General features: G+C 45.1%; 1 protein-coding gene across 6 annotated transcripts in view; it reads left to right on the top strand.

Moving 5' to 3' along the window:
* MARCHF6 (membrane associated ring-CH-type finger 6) overlaps positions 1 to 19,164 on the top strand; it is a 1,566,402-nt gene that overhangs the window by 1,050,264 nt on the left and 496,974 nt on the right. For all 6 annotated transcript variants that reach the window (XM_077491957.1, XM_077491954.1, XM_077491953.1 and 3 more), the window contains one exon: positions 17,941 to 18,041. In XM_077491957.1, the coding sequence (XP_077348083.1) occupies positions 17,941 to 18,041 (101 nt within the window). The remainder of the gene's footprint in view (positions 1 to 17,940; positions 18,042 to 19,164) is intronic.

Raw genomic sequence — 19,164 nt, 5'->3', positions numbered from 1 at the left:
GGGGAGGAGCCGGTGTCTCTCTAAGGTGGCTGTCCTGAAAGACTCCTGGAAAAGGACATTACCGGTACGTAATTCCATTTTTTTTTTTTCTTTGCATGGCTGTTGTGGTGAGCAATCCAAGCAATCACTGTGGTTTAAGCAAGAACAGGATTTCAGTTTGCAATATAAAGCAGAGTCCATGTTTACCCACAATAGGAGTGCTTTGCTTGGAAGGATTCCAGTCCAGATTAGCGGCACATGCAGTACTCTCTGGGGATTTTAAGGCTCACGTTTAACCCTTTTGGGGTAAGTGCATTACTAAAGGGGATAATTTCAAGCACAAGGTTTCTTCTCTTTTTTTTATCAGAAAAAGTTTTTATTAGAAAACATAATGGTACAAGACATCCATGACAATGGCCTCACACAGTAACAACGCACACATTATGAAATCAGATTAACAATCATAATCTCCCCATAAGTAGCAAATCAAGGAGGTACAGTAAATGAGAATGAGGGAGACCGGAGCTTTGTTGTACAAACAAAATAGACAGGGTGTCAGCAACATGACATCAACATAATAAGCAAGAGGGAAGGAGGAGAAATCTTCTGTGCAGTCACAGTACTCGAATTTTCCATTTTCTATTCAAAAGAAACAAAATAAAAGAGTAAAAGAAAGCAGAATAGACTAGGGGGAGGGAGAGATAGTCAGAGATCCCTGAGAGACAGAATACATGGAAGTAGTACCGTACATAATACCTACAGCTATCAGCATTCGACAGCATGCTTCAACAGTTGTATACAAACATTCTAAACAGGTAAGTTAGAACCCATGGCAGATGTCGAGATCAGATCAGCCCTGTAGCAACCTATTTTGAATCAACTGGTGCGGTGCCAGGCCTGGTAAGTCCAGCCAGTCCTGCCACATATTATAAAACTTTTGGGGGGTGTTCCTATGTTGGTATGCCAGCCTCTCACGTATCAGCATCCTATTAACCTGATCAATCCACTGTTGCCTGCTGGGTACCCTGGGCGTGATCCACATCTGGGCTATCAATTTACGAGCCATATAAAGCAACCTGAGAATTGCCGTGTGGACGGCTGGGGTAAGGGACTCTTCGTCCAGGGCCCCCAGCAGGCAGATCACCGGGCTTGTGGGGATCATGATTCTGAACACCTGATGAATAGTCTCTAAAATCGCAGTCCAATAACGAGTCAGTTTAGGGCACTTCCAGAACATATGGAGAAGGTCTCCGTGGTCTCTTTTACATTTAGGGCACAAGGGGGAGTCCCGGAGGCCCCAATCATACAGTTTAGCCGGTGTCTTATAGGCTCTATGTAGCAAATAAAGATGTGAAAGTCTCTGGGAGGCCGACACTGATACCTGGTGGGCAGATATAAGACAGAGATCCCAGGTCTCACCATCTAGAGGTCCTAGGTCCCCTTCCCATTTACGCCTGCTTGGCAACCTAGCCGAGTCTTGGAGCGCCCCAGTAATAATGGCATACCCCTTAGAAATCATACCCTTCCTACTGGCTGTCATCATGATAGAGTGCACGATCGCATGGTCAACCAAGGCAAGTGGGGTAGCTCTGGACTGAGACTGTAAAGAGTGTCTCAATTGAAGGTATTTGAAAAAATCAGTGCGTGGTAGTGTGAACTCCCCCTGTAGCTCCAAAAAGGGCTTAAGTGTAGGGCCACTGTATAATTGGGTCAAATATTCCAGACCTTTCACCTGCCAGCTGCGGAAACCCTTGAGTCTCAGCAGTTGATAAGAACCATTGTCCCAAATAGGAGTAAGAGAAAAAAAGCCCTGGATTTTCAACAGCCGCTTAACATATTTCCAGAGTGTGTTCAATAAGACCACAGTCGGAGCCCCCCTAGGAAGATAGGGGAAGCCCGCTTCTAAGTTTGAGAATGCTACATGGTGATGAGCCGTATGGCTCAGCAGCCGGCGAATAGGGTCCAGCGAATCTTCCAGTCCCCATCCACCAAGCTGCTGTAATTGGGAAGCCAAAAAATAGGCCCTGGCATGTGGGACGGCTAAGCCCCCTGCCTCTTTACCATACTGTAGTATTCGCAAACTAATCCTGGCAGCTTTTTTACGCCAAATTAACTCTCTGAATTGGGAATCTATTTTGTCAAACCAGTATTTGGGTATCCACACCGGGGAGTTGTGGCAAACGTATAGTAATTGGGGAGCCGAGACCATTTTTATAAGATTAGCCCGCCCTACCACTGATAACGGTAGTTTGCACCAAGCCTTGCATTTTTCCCGAAATTTAGCCAGTAGGGGGACCAGATTTAATTGAACATAATGTGCGACCTCTCAGGAGACCTGCACCCCCAGATATCTAAAAGTGGACACTACTTGAATCATAGCTGCACAGTCAGGGAGGGGAGTTGGTATGGGGTCTAGGGGTAAGAGTACTGACTTATTCCAGTTAATAGAAAAGCCAGAAAGAGCCCCAAAGTCCTTAATTAGGGTCATAACGCCTGTCAGGGAGCCCTGTGTGTCACCTAGGTATAATAAAGTGTCGTCTGCATAGAGCGATACCACATCCACACCTGTGTTATGAATAAATCCTTTAATGCCAGCATCTCCCCTTATCCTAGCGGCAAGAGGCTCTAGAGCCAGGGCAAAGAGCAAGGGAGATAAAGGGCATCCCTGCCTGGTACCACGAAACAAGGGAAAGGGCTCTGACGTTGCAGAGTTAACCCGAATCCTAGCTACAGGGTTAGCATAAAGTAGTCTGACCCAGCTAATAAACCGTTTGCCTAGGCCCATCCTTTCCAAAACCTTCCACAGGTAAGGCCACTCGACACTGTCGAAGGCCTTAGCTGCGGCCAGCGAGAGGATGGCTTGGTTACCAGGATTCAGTACAGGGATTTGAATATTTAAATAGAGACGTCGTATGTTGTGTGCCGTGGATCTCGTGGGTATGAAGCCTGCCTGGTCATATTGCACTAACTTCTGAATACTGTGAGACAACCTGGTCGCCATGACTCTAGCCAGCAACTTAACATCCGTTGTAAGTAGGGAGATAGGCCGGTAGGAGTCAGGGGACGCGGGCTCTTTACCTGGCTTTAATAACACAATTATAATTGCCTCATTCATGGAATCTGGAAGCGTGCCAGATTCCAATGCACTATTAAAAACTTTCAAAAGTGTTGGCAATAAGGTGGCCCCATATCACTTATACACCTCAGAAGGAAGCCCATTTCCCCCTGGAGATTTATTGTTGTGGGTTTGTTCCAGTGCTAGAGCAAGTTCGGCTATAGTTAATGGGGCATCCAGCTCACAAGCATCTGAAGCAGACAAGCAAGGTAGGTCACTCCGAGCCAGAAAAGCATCAATCTCTTCTGCGCCAGGATGAACCTTGGAGGCATACAAATCAGCATAAAATGAGCGAAAGATTTGCAATATAGAGGGAGTGTCCGTGTGGAGTGCCCCCTGTGTATCACACAGGGAGGAAACCATTGGAGCGGATCCCTGTGCTCTCGCCAGCACAGCCAGCATGTGACCAGTAGATTTGCCCTCCTCAAAATGTGTTTGTTGCAGAAAAAATCTCTTATTTTCCGCCAACTGTAGAGTTAGCTGAGTAGCCATAGCCTGCGCACCCAGCCAAAGCTTTTTAGTAGTGTCCGAGGGGTGGTTAACATATTGGTCCTCCGTATCCCTAAGGGTTTTACAAACCTCCCGCTCCCAGGCCTTAGTATGTTTTAAGGTTTCTTCTCTTGGTAATGGTGTATAGCCTTTGAAGCAGTCCTATGTTTCTGAGGGATCATGGAGCACTGCATTTATCCTATGTACTTTTCATTGGGACTTTATTATATATGAATGTTGGGTTCATGTATGGTATATATTGCACTTCTGTACTTTACCATCTTTGGTCATATGTTTTTCAAGCGCTGTTATTGCCAGGATATTTTATCTTTGCAGATTTTTTATTGATTTACTTTTCTAACAGCAGCTACAATGCACTTTTTCCCATTGTGAGTGCTTGGATCAGTAATACGTCGTGTGTCTGATACATTTTGATAAAACATTTTTTTTCTTACATCAGGAGACACGGAGCCATAGTAGTTACTATGTGGGTTATAGGGCCACTGATAGGTGATGAACACTGGCACGCCCTAAATCAAGAATTGTACTCCCTATATAACCCCTCCCACTACTGGGAGTCCTCAGTTTTTTTTTGCTAGTGTCTAAGGTGTTGGTCACGAGTAAAGTTGAGATGTGCTGAGCTCCACTGGAAGCAATCCTTGCTGGGGCTAGTCATGCTGACCGGATCCATTCTGATGTCCTTTCATGGACTAAATGGAGGGTACCTGGGCCTCGTAACCGAAGAAACTAGGTTTTGCTTCCAAACTCTTCTCTTTAGAGAGCTGGACCCTGGGATCCAGTACTTTTTGGTAGTAAGGCCATAAAATTTTTACTGGCAGGGTGCTATAGCAGGTGGCTAACCTGATGTTCCTGAAGATTTCCTAAAAGGTCTCGGAGCCCACCGTGTAGGGTGACGATTGGCTTTTTATCTCAGATAGACCCTGCTGCGAGGAAAAGGTAAGGGAGATTTTCTCAGGAATTTCTCCTATGTATAATGTTGTCATGCCTATCTGTCACCACTGGGGGCTGTATTGAGCACTCACCACCTGATGCTGGAAACAGCACAGAAGCCTTCATGTCTCCTCTCCTCTAGCCACAACAGATCCACCGGTAAGAAGAGGGGTCTGCTTCTCTTCCTGAGCCCCCAAAATAGTTTTTCCCCTTCGGGGGATAGGATGCCAAACTAGTTTCCTTTTTTTCAAAACAAAACAAAAGAGACAGACCCCAGCTGCTCAGTAGATGATTTACCCCCCTGCCATGCCTGCATGTTACACAGGATGGCGCTGACGCGGGAAAGCACTTCCCTTTGAAAGGAAAGGGGGCGTAATTTGTTTGGGGGCGTGGCTAACGGCGTCAGACGTCGGTCACACATGCAGGAAGTTGATTTTAGCGCTGTGTGTGTGAAGCTGCTGCTGGCTGTGGAAGGACAGAGCAGGAGGATGGCTTGTTTAGGTTAGTGGCATAGACTTTTTCCCTTTGACATATACTTTACCAGGCTAGGATTAATGGCGCTGAACTATAGCCTAGCAATGTACATTCTTTTGCATAGTGTCTCTGCTTTATGCTTCAGGCTATGAATGGTAATGGGACCAGGAACAAAAGGGGTCAATGGTTTGAACTATAAACTGAATCAATTTCCAAAAGAATGGCATCCTCCTCTGCGAGGGATGCGGCTAGTCAGCTTGAGCTGTCAGGGGAAACTGTTGTTGCATAAAACACTTCAGTCCCTGTATATATCAAACAATTATTTTTTTTTTTTCTTCTACCATTTGTAATTTGGAAAGCAGATTAATGCCGCTTACACACGATTGGAATTCCGGGCAGAAAAAGACTGATGAGAGCTTCCCATCCAAAAATGTGACCGTGTGTATGCTGCATCGAAATTTAGCTGTCCGAATTTCTGCCAGCCAAAAATTGATAGCATGTTCTTAATTTTCCCGACGGAAAAACTTTCTATCGGTAATTTCGATCGTGTGTATGCAATTCCGACACGCCAAAAATCATGCATGCTCAGATTCATCTAGGAGACATAAGCTACTGGCTATTGAACTTCCTTTTTCTAGTGCCGTTATACGTATTGTATGTCACCGCGTTCTAAATCGGAATTTGGTGTGACTGTGTGTAGGCAAGACGGCTTGAGCGGAATTCTGTCGGAATTTCGTCGGGAAAACCTTCAGAGCTTTTTCCGATGAGAATTCCGATCGTGTGTACGCGGCATTATGCTATGATGTCTCTCCGTAGTGGGGCTAAACATAGCAGATTCCCATCTAGTCCTCAGGACCCTCTTATTGAGGTGCAGGAGGCTGGGGATCAGGTAGATCTTCCCAAATATGTGGAAGATACTTCTCCTCTTCTGAGGATCCTAATATGGAAGGAGTAGTATAACAAGACAGGTTGCTTTTGTACTCCCTTACTCAACCCTTACTCTGAAATGAGGGGATGCTCTGCTGATTTTATCATCCAGTGACAGTCACTGGTGAAATGAGGAGATTGTTCTTCCACAACCTGCACATCACCTAAAGTAAAAATACACACCAGGTATTATACATAGACAGGCATACATCTATTACCTGAAGCTGTAGTGTCAGACACTGACCTGTTTTAGTTAGAATTTCAACCACTTCTTACACCTCTCCTTCCTCCACATCCTCAGTTTGTGGTGTCCTCTGTTTCCCTTCCTCAGGAGGTATGGTGTTCCTGGTGTCCTCAGATGTCCCGGGTCTTTTCTCCCCTATAAGAATGAAACAAAAGGTATACTTAGCATACAGATATTTGTGGCCAGAAATAAGAATGTGAAACATTGCTTGGAAGTGGGGTACTGTTTGGGCAAGTTGAAGACATGATTAATTCCCTTAACCAAGCTGGAATACTTTCCTTTTTTGGACGGTTCACACATGTAAATACCCCAAGCATCCACTGGAGTACCTGTTTGGTACACCTTAAAAAGTTTGTTCTCGTGTCCCACACTAGTGCTCCCGAGTCCAGATGTGTAACCAGCTGATAAGTGTCCTCTCCTTACATTACACTGAATCAAGTTTGAAATGATTTCTACTTACAAACACATCTAGACAACAATGTCATAAACTTCTTTTAATACAAATTTTCATGACCAAATGTGGTTAACCCTGTATCTGCCCAGAACATCATATTTAGTTGGCAAACAAACAGTGTTTCTTACGACCGATTACTGTGCCCACGAATATGAAAATAGCCATTTTAAACTGTACAACAGTAAAGAAAGGCACGTGGAGCAGCATGCAAGTAATAATAATAGGAACCCACAACTACTTACGTTTTACAAGCACTTTCTTGATCCTTCTGTACTGATCCTGCTCTCTCAATTTCAGGTCTGACCAGCATTTCAATTGCACCCCAAAATTCTGGCGCAGACTCTTCACAGTTTTAGTCATGATCTTGGTCTTTCTTACATTTGGGTTTAGGTAAGGTGCATACTTCCCATCATAGTCAGTCCTCTTCAATATGTCCACCATCTCACCAAAGGACATATTTGAGGCCTTATATCTTCTCTCTGGGGATCGGGATGTTTCTGGCTTTGGGCTTTCCTCGTCGTTACTGCTATTATGCACCTGCTGTGTCTCCACCATGTCATCTCCCACTGCGCCGAAAGAGAAGGGGCGGGGAATGTTCTAGAAAGAATGTCAGGGGTGGGCAGAGTTTCACGCATGCGCAGTGTATATAAAGCTAACACGTGTGAGTTGTACTTTCGAGTGTGCGTAAGAGTGGAGGAAGAGCAAGTACATTATAACGAAGGTAACATTTTAACTTGGGAAATCAGTGGCCTATACTGATTCTAGATTGAGGCCTATATTGGGATAAGATTAGGAGAGTTTAGCCTGATATTAGTGTTTTGGTCTTGTGTTTTGTCTTTTTGCAAATATGAAACATCTCAAAGACCCTGAATTCATGGGCCAGTTCATAGACAAATACAGGGATATGTGCAATTTGTGGAAGTTTAAAAACCCCTTATATTGCAATATACCAGCTAGGAAGGCATTGCTGGAGAAACTGCTGAAATTTGTGAAGACGCAGATCCCTGACACAAACATAGAGTTTGTGGAGAAGAAAATTGGTAGCTTGAGAAGCACATATAGGAAAGAGCATGATAAGATCCTGGCTTCCATGAGATCAGGAGCAGCAGCAGAGGATGTGTATGTACCCAGTCTGTGGTACTACAACAGGATACAGTTTCTGGAAGACCGGGTGGAAGCCAGGAAATCTATTTCGACCCTTCCATCCACCCTTTCCTCAACTCCAGCTGAGGCTTCTGAGGACAAACCTGGGCCTTCCATTCTGGAAGAAGTTGAGGAGCCCAGCTGGAGCTAGGTATAGTATTTAACATATTTATTGTCTGAAAATTATTGTTGTTAACTAGGTGTTTTAATTGATAACAAATGAATGATTTAAAAAAAAAAGTGTTTGACATATCAATAGACCATAGGAGCCAAAAATGATTGTGACAAGAATGAAAAATGCTGGGTTCAGAATAATAGTCTTTTCTATTTATTAACATTCAATTTGCAACAGTCATAAGCTGAAAATTGTGTGTGATTGGCGAAGAAAAAACTAAAACGATGATCCTTTTTCATACATCGAAAGACCTTAGCCAGGACAAGGCTCTGGAATGTGGCAGACAGGAGGGGGCAGGATTAAGTGTCAGCCAGGAGGTGGCGGGGCCCAGTAGCCTCACCCAATCCCAGGTCCCTCCCCTCCGCCATTAAACCAGGTCCAGTAAGAGGAGTAATGTGGAGGCAGCACTGGGCCTCATTAAGGAGGCTAATGTGGCCCTGAACCCCCCCCCCCCATGCTGAAGAGGCCTATGGCTACTATATAGCTGCCGAATTGCTGCAAATGGAGGAGGGCCAACTGTGAGAATTTTTTTTTAAGGCCATTCATAAGGGTTTGAGGGGACAAATGACTGATGACGTACACTTGTGTGCGCTCGCCCATCCTCCTCCTCCTGCCACAAGTCCACCTCCAGAGCCACAGCCTCCAAGGAAGGCTGCAGGGAAGCGTGGAGGAAAGGCTGCAAGGAAGACATGAAAGTGATGTCCTGAGTTCAGTCTGGTCTGACAGAAAACGCAGCCTCTTGTAGTACCACGGCCTGGGGACATATATGTCATCTGCTGCTGTTCCTGATCTCTGGGAGTCCTGGACCAGATTGTGCTCCCCATTATATGGATTTCTCAAGCTACCGATTTTTATTTCCAAATAGTTGATGTCTGCCATGAGGGCCAAAGGTTTCGCAAATTCCAGCAGTTTCTCCAGCATTGCCTTCCTCTTGATTTTGTTGTTATGAGCCAGAATAAATGGAGATTTTGTTTTTGGAAACACTTGCCTATGTGTTTTTCTTCAAATAGGACAGTTTGTTTGTGAGTAGGCATTTACATTTCCAAAATACAATGTCTAATTAACAAGGGACACCAACACCCACCTCCTTGACCTTTAAAAATACAAGATAATGTTGTGTAAACTCGATACAAAAAAACAATACAAAATGGAGATCACTGGAAATAATCCCCCAAAAAAAACAGGAGCTCTTGATAAAAAAAAAATAATAAATACTATAAAAAAAATAATTCTAAACATTATTATGAAGATCTGGCTTAAATAAAAATAAAAAAAAAAATAAAAAATAAGATTATTCAGAAGATCACGAGAAATAATAAAGAAATAATGTTGTGAGAACTCTGTGTGAATATTAGCAGAAAAACAAATTAATTATTCTAGCATTATAAAGAACTAAAGAATGTGCTGTGTTAAAAGATCTAATAATTTGCAGTGTGACGAATGTGCTATGTGTATTATGAACGGTAGTTTTACCAGACTGAGCACTTTCATTTCATACTTGAATCTGAGCATGCGCGATTTTTTGCACGTCGGAATTGCATACACACAAATACATTTTCAGATAGGAACTTTTTCCTACCACAAAATAGAGAACCTGCTCTCAATCCTCTGCCAGCAAAAGTCCGATGGAGCATACACACGGTTGCATTTTCCGACCAAAAGCTCACATCGGTCTTTTGCTGGCGGCAATTCTGACTGTGTGTACGCAGAATAACCGTATAGGCTAAGAACAATTTGACCAGCAGGGGAGAAATAATACAATGGAGACTTCTGCACTGTGTAGAGTCTATGGAGAATCCATAACACAATATTGCAAACGTTATGTGTAGTATATTGTTACACTTGCATAAAAGTTGAGACATTTCCAAACAAAATATTTTATACTGGGGGGCGGAACCGGAAGCCAAGGAGGAAGGACGCATTCGAGAGGAGCTCCACGGATACCTCTCTCCATCCACCTCCATCTGCGATCGGGGCTTCTCTAAAAGGCTCCCAACCCACCCATCCTTGTTACTGGAGTCGCCCGCTACATATTGCGGACGTTTTCGCTCAACCTCGGCGCCTCTACATGCTCCGGACCAGCTGGAGGCCGCGGACGTAGCAGGAGACCCATCGCCGCCATCTTGCGGCCTACCTCCATTCCGTTGCTCCCGGACACCAGTACAGCGGCCATCAGCAGGCCATCCACCCACCGCACACACCGGAGGACAACTCCACCTGAGACCAGGGGACTGTGGTTAGTTGGCGGCAGGCAAGGCGGCGATCAGAGCCTAGGGACCCCGGGTGTACGCCGGCGGCCATCTTGGTACACCCTAGGCCGGTCGCAAAACTCCCTCTCCAGATCCGGAGCCTGAACCTACCTCCCGAAGCACCATCCTTCCCGGGGGCCGCAGACGCAGTGCAGCATTCTCCGGTGTCACTCGTGCAGCCGGAGCCCTTTTCACCGTAGATCACCGCCACGAGGCTCGGAGTGTCAGCAGGCGCCATCTTGGGGCCCTCGGATGAGCCTCCCTGCGCCGCGTCTCACCGCCATATGCGCAGCACAGCTGGAGATCACCTCCCGAAGTTGAGGAGAGCGGCACCCGGACGGGCCCTGAGACACCAAGGACCACCACTGGCAAGTTTCCGGCCGCGACCTGCATTTACTGGAGCACAGGCTGCGCCTCTGGCCTACAGCCTCACCACACAACCTCCTGAGCTCACAGTGAGTACAGCAATGCCCCCCCCCCCCCCCCCCGTTGTCAACTGCTGTCTAGCACCCTGACTCCCACTGGTGCATATATCCTGGGGAGTACCCCCCTCCACCCGTCACTACAGGTCCTGGGTCATTTACAGCTCGGGACTAGTCTGTGGGACAACACATCCCAGCAAGCCCACAGATAGAAAGCCAGCAGCCATCTTTCTACACCCACTTCAGCTCACCCCCCTCCACAGAGGCCGCATACGCGGCTAGGTACAGGATGGACGTTTGAGTTGCTAGATCTGCTCCGTCCGGGACTTCTGCCTATCCCCAAGGGCCGTTAACACCACGATTCACTCTCTTTTCTTACATCACCCCTTAACCCGCAGAACCTTGGTGCATGCCGGCGAAGAAAAAAAAAGCACGGGGCATCGCTCAAAAGACCCTCACACAGTATCTTCTCCGTTCCCAGGAGCAATCTAGCATGGAGCAGGATGGAGCCGTCAGAGGCGGCCTCTCCCCGGGTCCCGCCACCTCTCCACGTTCGCCAGGTCCATCCTCACTTGCTCCATCGTCGAATAGTGAGTGCCCTAGCACCCTCTCTAAAGCGGACCTAGAGGAAAGTCTGGAATCCATGTACAACAGGTTGGCATCTAAATTCCAATCAGAACTACAAAAGACTTCACATGCACTTTCACAAGAAATCTCTGCCCTGGGCGCGAGGACGGAGAGGTTAGAGACTAAGCATGATGAGTTGGCGATTGCTCATAATGACCTTAGCACTATCCTCTACGGTCCAGCTGCTGCAGACTCAGATCGAAGACCTTGACAACAGAAACAGGCGCAATAATCTGCGCCTCCGTGGAATTCCTGAGTCTGAATCTGAGCTCATCCCTGTGGTGATTAGGTTGTTTAAATCCTTGCTTCCTGACCATGATTCCACCATGTTCAAATGTGATCGTATTCATAGGGCTCTTCGCCCCAAACCCCCGGAGGACAAGCCTCCTAGGGATATCATCCTTTGCATGAAGGATTTTCTAGTTAAGGAAGAAATATTGAGAGCAGCCCGCAACAAGCAGAGGATAACCCTTGATGACCACTCTATCCAGATTTTTCCTGATATTGCACCGGCGACTTTGGAGAGGAGAAGGAACTTGAAGGAGATTACCACTGTCTTGCAATTGGCCCGTATCAGATACCGGTGGGGATTCCCGTTTCGTCTGGTGATCCCCCATAATGGCACGACGTACTCCGCCACCTCCGTCCTGGAGGGTCAAGAAATCCTGGTAAAACTTGGCTTATTGGATGCCTCTGCGATTCGCAGACTACCCTCCACTCCCAGAGCTACACCTATATGGCAAAAACCCCCTACCAGGAGAGACAGACGTAGGATCCGGTATGATGTTGGGGACCGGGTGGAAGATAGCCCTTGTTAATGGTACCTTACTCCGGCTCATCTTGAGGTTCTATATGCGGTTAACATTGACTCCCAGAGGACATACACACTATGCTTTTTGTTTGTTTTTTCGAGAGTAGCTTTTTTTTTCCCTCTCTCTCTTCCCATCCACTTTTCTTGGGGAAGGGGGGGAGAGAGGGAGGAGGAACATATGTTTTCTACGGTCTTCTGCCCACTCCTCTGGAATTTTACAAGTCCCTAGGAGCTGTATTATGGCTCCCCCTTCCAGTGGTTGGTTGCTTCTCTGGTGGGTGCTCCCTACCATTGCGCAACCCTACTGGGCGCGAGACCTAGTTGTCTCGGTATACGACTTTCCCTTCGGTGTGGGAACTCTCTCCCACACGCTACCACATCTATCATTAACCTCCCTGGCGGTATGATTCAGTCTGGAATAAGGTGCTGAAAGCAGTACAATTTTTTTGCATGGAAATCTGGCTTTTATTTTGTAGTCCTGTAATTCTTAGGAATAACGCTCTGAAATCTCTTCAAACCAGAGTCTAGCAGACATCCCGGGTATGATAAAGTTTATAATATAATAAAGAATAATAAAAATTATTCAATAATGTAATCAAATCCAAAAAAAAATGAAAAAGGGACATGTTTTGGTTGCTATGGACAATCTCCAAATTCCAAGCAGTAAAAAACAGTATTTATAATATAAAAGTGCATGCAGGGCATTGCACAGACCACTAGGGACAAAGGGGGTGTGTATTTTTTACTACAGCACTGTAATCTGTAAGATTACAGTGCTGTGTGTGTTTTGTGTCTTTTTACATTTTTGAATTTGCCGCCGTTCTCCGCTCCCGTGCGTCGTAACGTCGCAGGGAACGGAGCTCGGCGGCATTCGGCACTGTGAATCGAGCGCAGGACGGCTCGATCACACAGAGCAGCGGACATCGCTGGATCCAGGGGACAAGGTAAGTAACGTTACCTGTGTCCTCCCCTGCATCGAGCGGTGCAAGCCCGAGTCTGGCTCGGGGTTACCGCTATTGTAATGAAATTCCCAACCCGAGCCAGACTCGGGATTACCGCTAAGGAGGTTAATGTTGTTTCTCAGGCCTATGTCAGAGGCTGGGATTGTTTTTTCAAATGTTTTATTTTTCTATGTTTTTTGGTTCTCTCTTCTATAGGTCGATCATTTTTCAAATCCTATGATTCTTCTACAGCATATGTTTTTTTTTTATACTCGGGTTCTGTGATCTAACTTTACTCTTAGTGTTACTGCATTGTACCCTATTCCTGGGGACTCTGGGAGATGCTGTGAGGGTTCCCCTGACATTCTTGGACTTGACGGGACGAGTGTTCATTTGTGACTTCCCCCTCCCCCCCTCCATCGGATCTGATCCCCCAACTATCTACGTATTTTCTCATATACCATGGCAATAACATGTATTTCACATAACGTTAAAGGATTTAACTCCCCTTCCAAGCGGCGCAAAGCCTTTACCTTTTATAAACAACTTGGAGCTAAAATCCTTCTTCTCCAAGAAACACATTTCTCCCGCTCCTCTCATCCCAAATTTTTCCATAAAGATTTCCCTCAAGCTTTTTACTCGTTCCACTCGTCCAAGACCAGGGGTGCCGCCATACTCCTCCACTCTTCCCTCCCGATGGAGGTTAAGCAAATATTCAGGGACCCTGAAAGTCGTTATATGATTGTGAAAGGGATTGTCCACAACAGGGAACTTACTATAGCCAGTGTTTATGCACCCAATGACGGCTCAGCAACCTTTTTTAGATCATTTTTTGAGAAATTGGCACAACACCACTCCCCTCATATGATCATAGGTGGTGACTTTAACTCAGTAGCCAACGCCACTCTAGACCGCTCGTCGACTACGGTCACATCTAGAGCATTCCCGAAATCTCTCACTGGTGGCTTACGGGATCTGCAACTCACTGACACCTGGAGGGCACATAATGTGGGTTGCAGAGAGTTCACCTTTTTCTCTCATCCTCATAACAGTTATGCGAGATTAGACTACATATACACTTCTCCAGTCATACTTACTAATTCTTTAGAGGCCTCCACCCACCCCTGTGTATGGTCAGACCATCAGGTTACATCCTTCACTACGGGGTTTATTAGGCTCGCCCCCACGCCCCATTCCTGGAGATTGAATGAGTCCATTCTCTCTGACCCAGCGGTAGATTCCCAATTGGCCCAATCTCTGGAAGACTATTTTTCTCTGAACGCCCGCCCAGATATTCAGCCCTCACTTCTCTGGACGGCACATAAAGCTGTCATCAGAGGGAAAATTATTAGTATTTCTGCTGCCCGTAACAAGTCCAATAGACTCAGACTAGTGGAGTTAACCAGGGATTAATTATATAAAAATACGTCTTTGTTACACTTGGATTCTACCAGACATTCCATCGAACAAAAACGCCTAGAACTAGACTCCCTGTTGTCGTCCAAGGTAGAAAAGACACTACGTTGGACTAAAGCCCACTGTTTATTATTCAATAACTCAGCATCGACTATGTTTGCTAGGAGATTGTCTAACTCGATTCGCCCTCCTCATTTATACCGGCTGTCTAATAAAGACGGATTTGTATCTTCACATCCCAAGGAGGTACTCAAAATCTTTGAGCAATTCTATACCAAACTCTTAGAGCCCCCCCCCCCCCACACTCTCCCCTCCCCTGAAGACCTGTCCTGGCTTTATGACATCCCCCTCCCAACACTTTCCACCTCGCAACTTGAAGAACTCAATGCCCCTATCACAATCCCGGAACTCTTAGGGGTCATCAAATCACTGAAAATGGGTTCTGCCCCAGGCCCGGATGGCTTTTCGGCCCTTTATTACAAAAAATACTCCATGATCCTAGCCCCTAGAATGGTACACCTCTTTAACTCAATCCTACTTGGCAATAGCTTCCCAGAGGAAATGTTGTTAGCCAACATGTCACTAATCCCGAAACCCAATAAGAATCATAATTTACCCCAAAATTGTAGGCCTATCTCGGTTATAAATAACGATATCAAAATATTTAGTAGAGTTTTAGCTGACAGACTGGCAAAGTTTATCCCCTCCTTGATTTCCCCCTTCCAATCTGGATTTATCCCACATCGCTTCATAACAGACAACATCCGCTTAGCAACAGACGTTATCCAAGACGCCAACCTATTTTCCCGCAAGCTCCTCCTGTTAAGCCTAGACATACAGAAGGCGTTTGACAGTGTTACATGGGATTACATCAACACACTTCTGCCACGCATGGGATTTCAAGGTAAATTCCGTGTAGGTTTCAAAGCCCTTTACGATAACCCTATGACCCGCATTAAGCTACCTGGCTGTTACTTCCGAATTCTTCCCAATAGGTAGAGGCATTAGACAAGGGTGTCCCCTTTCCCCTTTAATCTTCGCTTTAGCCCTAGAACCCCTCGCGATTGCTCTTTTGAGACATCCTGACATTGCTGGTTACACTAAGGGTGACAAAATGTACAAATTTTGCATGTATGCGGATGATGTTCTGATGTTTATAACCAATTCTCATGTTTCACTTCCCAACCTTTTTCTAACACTGTCGCACTTTGCGAAGGTCTCTGGTCTTTCCATTAATGTCTCCAAATCTGTGGCCCTTCCTATAGGTTTTGCTCCCACTGATTTAGCCCTTATTAAACAAAACTACTCCTTTTCTTGGGCCACTTCCCACATTCCCTACTTGGGTGTAGGACTGCCTGGGAATTTCCGTGATCTCTTTGGGGTTAATTACCCCCCATTGATTAGTAAACTTAAAAATACTATTAAAAGCTGGCTCTCTTTACATATCCCCTTTATAGGAAGAATCACAGCGCTCAAAATGGTCATCCTCCCCAGGCTGTTATATCTGTTTCGCTCCCTACCGGTTAAGCTCTCCAAATCTTTTCTCCTCAACCTTCAATCCCATTTCAACAGATTCATTTGGAATAATTGATCGCCCAGGTTTGCTAAGGGGGTCCTGTACAGCTCTATGAGAAGTGGAGGCCTGGGGGTTCCTCAAATTTGGTTGTATTATCTTACCTGCAGATTTACGCAACAAGCACAGTGGTCGATCCCTAACTCCAGAGTCCCTTGGGTGAGGTTTGAGAGTGATTCGATAACGCCCTTTTATCTCCCTGGCCTTATGTGGTCAACGCATCGACCTCACTCTACTTTATACACGCTTAATATTATAGTTGCGGACAGTCTACTACTGTGGCACTGCTACAAACACAAATACAACCTCACCTCGGAGAGCTCTATAGGCGCCTCTTTCCTGGGTGATCCTAGGTTCCCCCCAGCCTATCTCCATACTGAATCTTTCGGATTGTGGGTTCAATGTAAACTTACTCAGTTAAAGGACTTTGTGTCGGGTTCTGACTTCATTCCCTTCTCGATATTACAGACCCAGCACCAACTCCCGGACGGAGAAAGTTTCAGATACCTACAAATCCGCCACTTCTTTCTCTCCTATTACAGACTCCGGTCCCAGACCCAACTCACCATCTTTGAGGATTTATGTTTTAACTTCCCACGCCAAAAAGGCCTGATTTCCCTGATCTACAAAGCGCTTGAAGGACATACTGTGGATCAGACTTTGCGGTATAGATCACAATGGGAAAAGGAGTTGGCGCTGGGGACCGGTGTTGTAGACTGGGAAGAGGGATGGGACAATATGCGTAAATGCACCAGATCCTTAACAATCAGGGAAACGGCTATTAAAGTAATCACCAGATGGTACTACACTCCGGTACATTTGCACCAGATTTATGCCCATACATCCCCCAATTGTTTTAGAGGTTGCAATCACCTGGGCACCTTTGTTCACATCTTTTGGGACTGTGGTTTAATTTGTCCAGTCTGGCTAGAGGTTTTAAGACTGATGGACAAGCTCGCTGGTCGGGCATTGTCCCTCACTTATCACCACTGTCTTCTCTTCCAAACCCCGCCTGACACCCCAAAACACTTAGTAAGGCTCGTTCACTCCATATGTGTCTCTATGCTATGGACTATAGCACTTCATTGGAAGTCCCCGTCGATCCCTTTATCTCAAGTTCTCTCACGCATTGATCAAGTAATGCTGACTGAAAAGATTTTCCATACTCTGCAGGACACGACTCATATATATGACCTAAAGTGGAACCCATGGTTCCTATTCCGATTACTAAAATGATCATACCTTGGGTTTTTTCTCTTGGCTATCTGCAATTTTTTCTTTTTTTTTATTTCCTTTCTGAACTTTTCTCCTCTCTTTCTTTGTATAGTCTATTCTTATACATTTTAGATATGAAGGTCAGAACATTGAATATTTTATCTTTTCTCTTTCTTGCAGTCTTTTGTTGGATGTAAGATCTACACTAATGTTTATATTTTTTGTTTGGTCTGTAGAGTCCTATGGTCTGTTTACCACTTTATTACAATCTTGTCATCCAACTGCTTATTATGTATATGTCATCTGTTCCTTTTTGCTGACACTGTTTTCTATTTATCGCTTTAATAAACTTTTTTGAAAATAAAAAAAAATATTTTATACCTAGACCTCTTAGTGAATCAAATAGTTTGTTTGGACCAGAAAGACTGTTATAGAAAATATGAAGCACTTGCTGAGTGAAAAAAAGCAGACTATTCATGTGCAATTTTACCTAATAAAAAATAAATATAATAACGTAAATCGTTTAAATTATATACAAAACCAAAATGATTACGAGCACACGCACAAACACATTGATTTTTACTTTTTACCTTATTTGCTTCATTTTAATGTTATAAGAATGCAATCTGAAAATTATGATTCACTGTTTTAATTTGTGCATTTTTTTTTTTTTTTTTTTTTTAATAATGCTCTTATAATACACTGATTTTAAATATTTTGCATTTCCCTTTTCAGATCGTCTTTGGCTCAATTGTCCTCCTTATGCTTTGGCTTCCTATCCGTATTATAAAGCAATTGCTGCCTACATTTTTACCTTATAATGTGATGCTGTACAGGTGAGCATAATTAGTCTGTGTGTTGATAAATGTTTTAATACTCTTAAAAGCAGAACAAAACCCATCAATTTAAAGTTGTTATAAACCTGAGACAAGAAATATTAATGTAACACCCTGCTCCTAATGGGCAGACACTATTATTTTTCAAATTTAGTTGTCTAAAGCTGCAGTTGGCTCAGGCTATTTTTTTTTTCAAAAAAATCTGTTTTCTGTGCCAGTCCAGCTGGGTTGCACTGGTTCCCACTTGACCGTAGGTGTCACTGTCACCGCCGGTAAGTGTGGAAATGCAGCAGGCTGGATGTATTGAATACCACCTCTTGCTCGGAAATAGCTCATTGGGAGTGGTTTCCCTGCTGTGCATTCTGGGAGAGGGTATTTAAGGTATTGATGCTGTTTTTTGGTGGTTTGTTTTCCGGGGTCCACTATCCCGACTTCATGGCCCTCCTGGCCTGGGGTCCCTGTTGCATGGTCCTGCGCCTCAGGGCCAGCTGGCCCGAGGCTCTGGAATTGAGATGATAAGCCCAGAAATGACTTGGAACCTACTGATCCAGGGGTGGTCCTGTGTTGTCTCGTCTGCGGGGAGAGGCCAAGAAACCTGGAGGATGCAGGGGAGGGCATTTCATGTAGAGAACCGTGCACAAGGCTGGAGTCTCTGGAGGAGCCTGGAAACTCAGTTGGAGGATGCAACCCGGATATCGCCGGGTCAGCTCAAAGAAACCGGTACAGTATGTTCTTTAAAACTCTCAAGATTCCTTTGTTTTATTGACAAGTCTGTGGCAGAAACTTTGTTGAGCATCTCATCGGCTGCTAGGTCAAGTGAGGGGGTCTATCTGATGGTTGCTGGATCCAGTCTGTGGAGCTGTTTGTCCTCTGGATCTGACAAATACCTCTAACCCGCAATTACTAGGTGCCTGAACTTCCCCTTTATCCTTTGACCCTCTATTGAAGGACGTTTTTTGCTTATCCTGAATAAATGTTTATAAAAAAGCACTAAGTGTCGGATTCAACATAATTTGGGCTACTTTCCAACGGGACGCCTGTGACAGAGAGGCGAGCAGGTGAGGTAATGGTAAGCCCAAATAAAACCAGCAGCTCCTTTGGGGGTTAGCGCTACATTAACAAA

The sequence above is a fragment of the Lithobates pipiens genome, unplaced genomic scaffold, assembly GCF_037356315.1.
Source record: "Lithobates pipiens isolate NorthernLeopardFrog02 unplaced genomic scaffold, aLitPip1_a1.2 Scaffold_19, whole genome shotgun sequence".
Classification (NCBI taxonomy): domain Eukaryota; kingdom Metazoa; phylum Chordata; class Amphibia; order Anura; family Ranidae; genus Lithobates; species Lithobates pipiens.
This window is presented reverse-complemented; position numbering and strand designations above follow the sequence as displayed.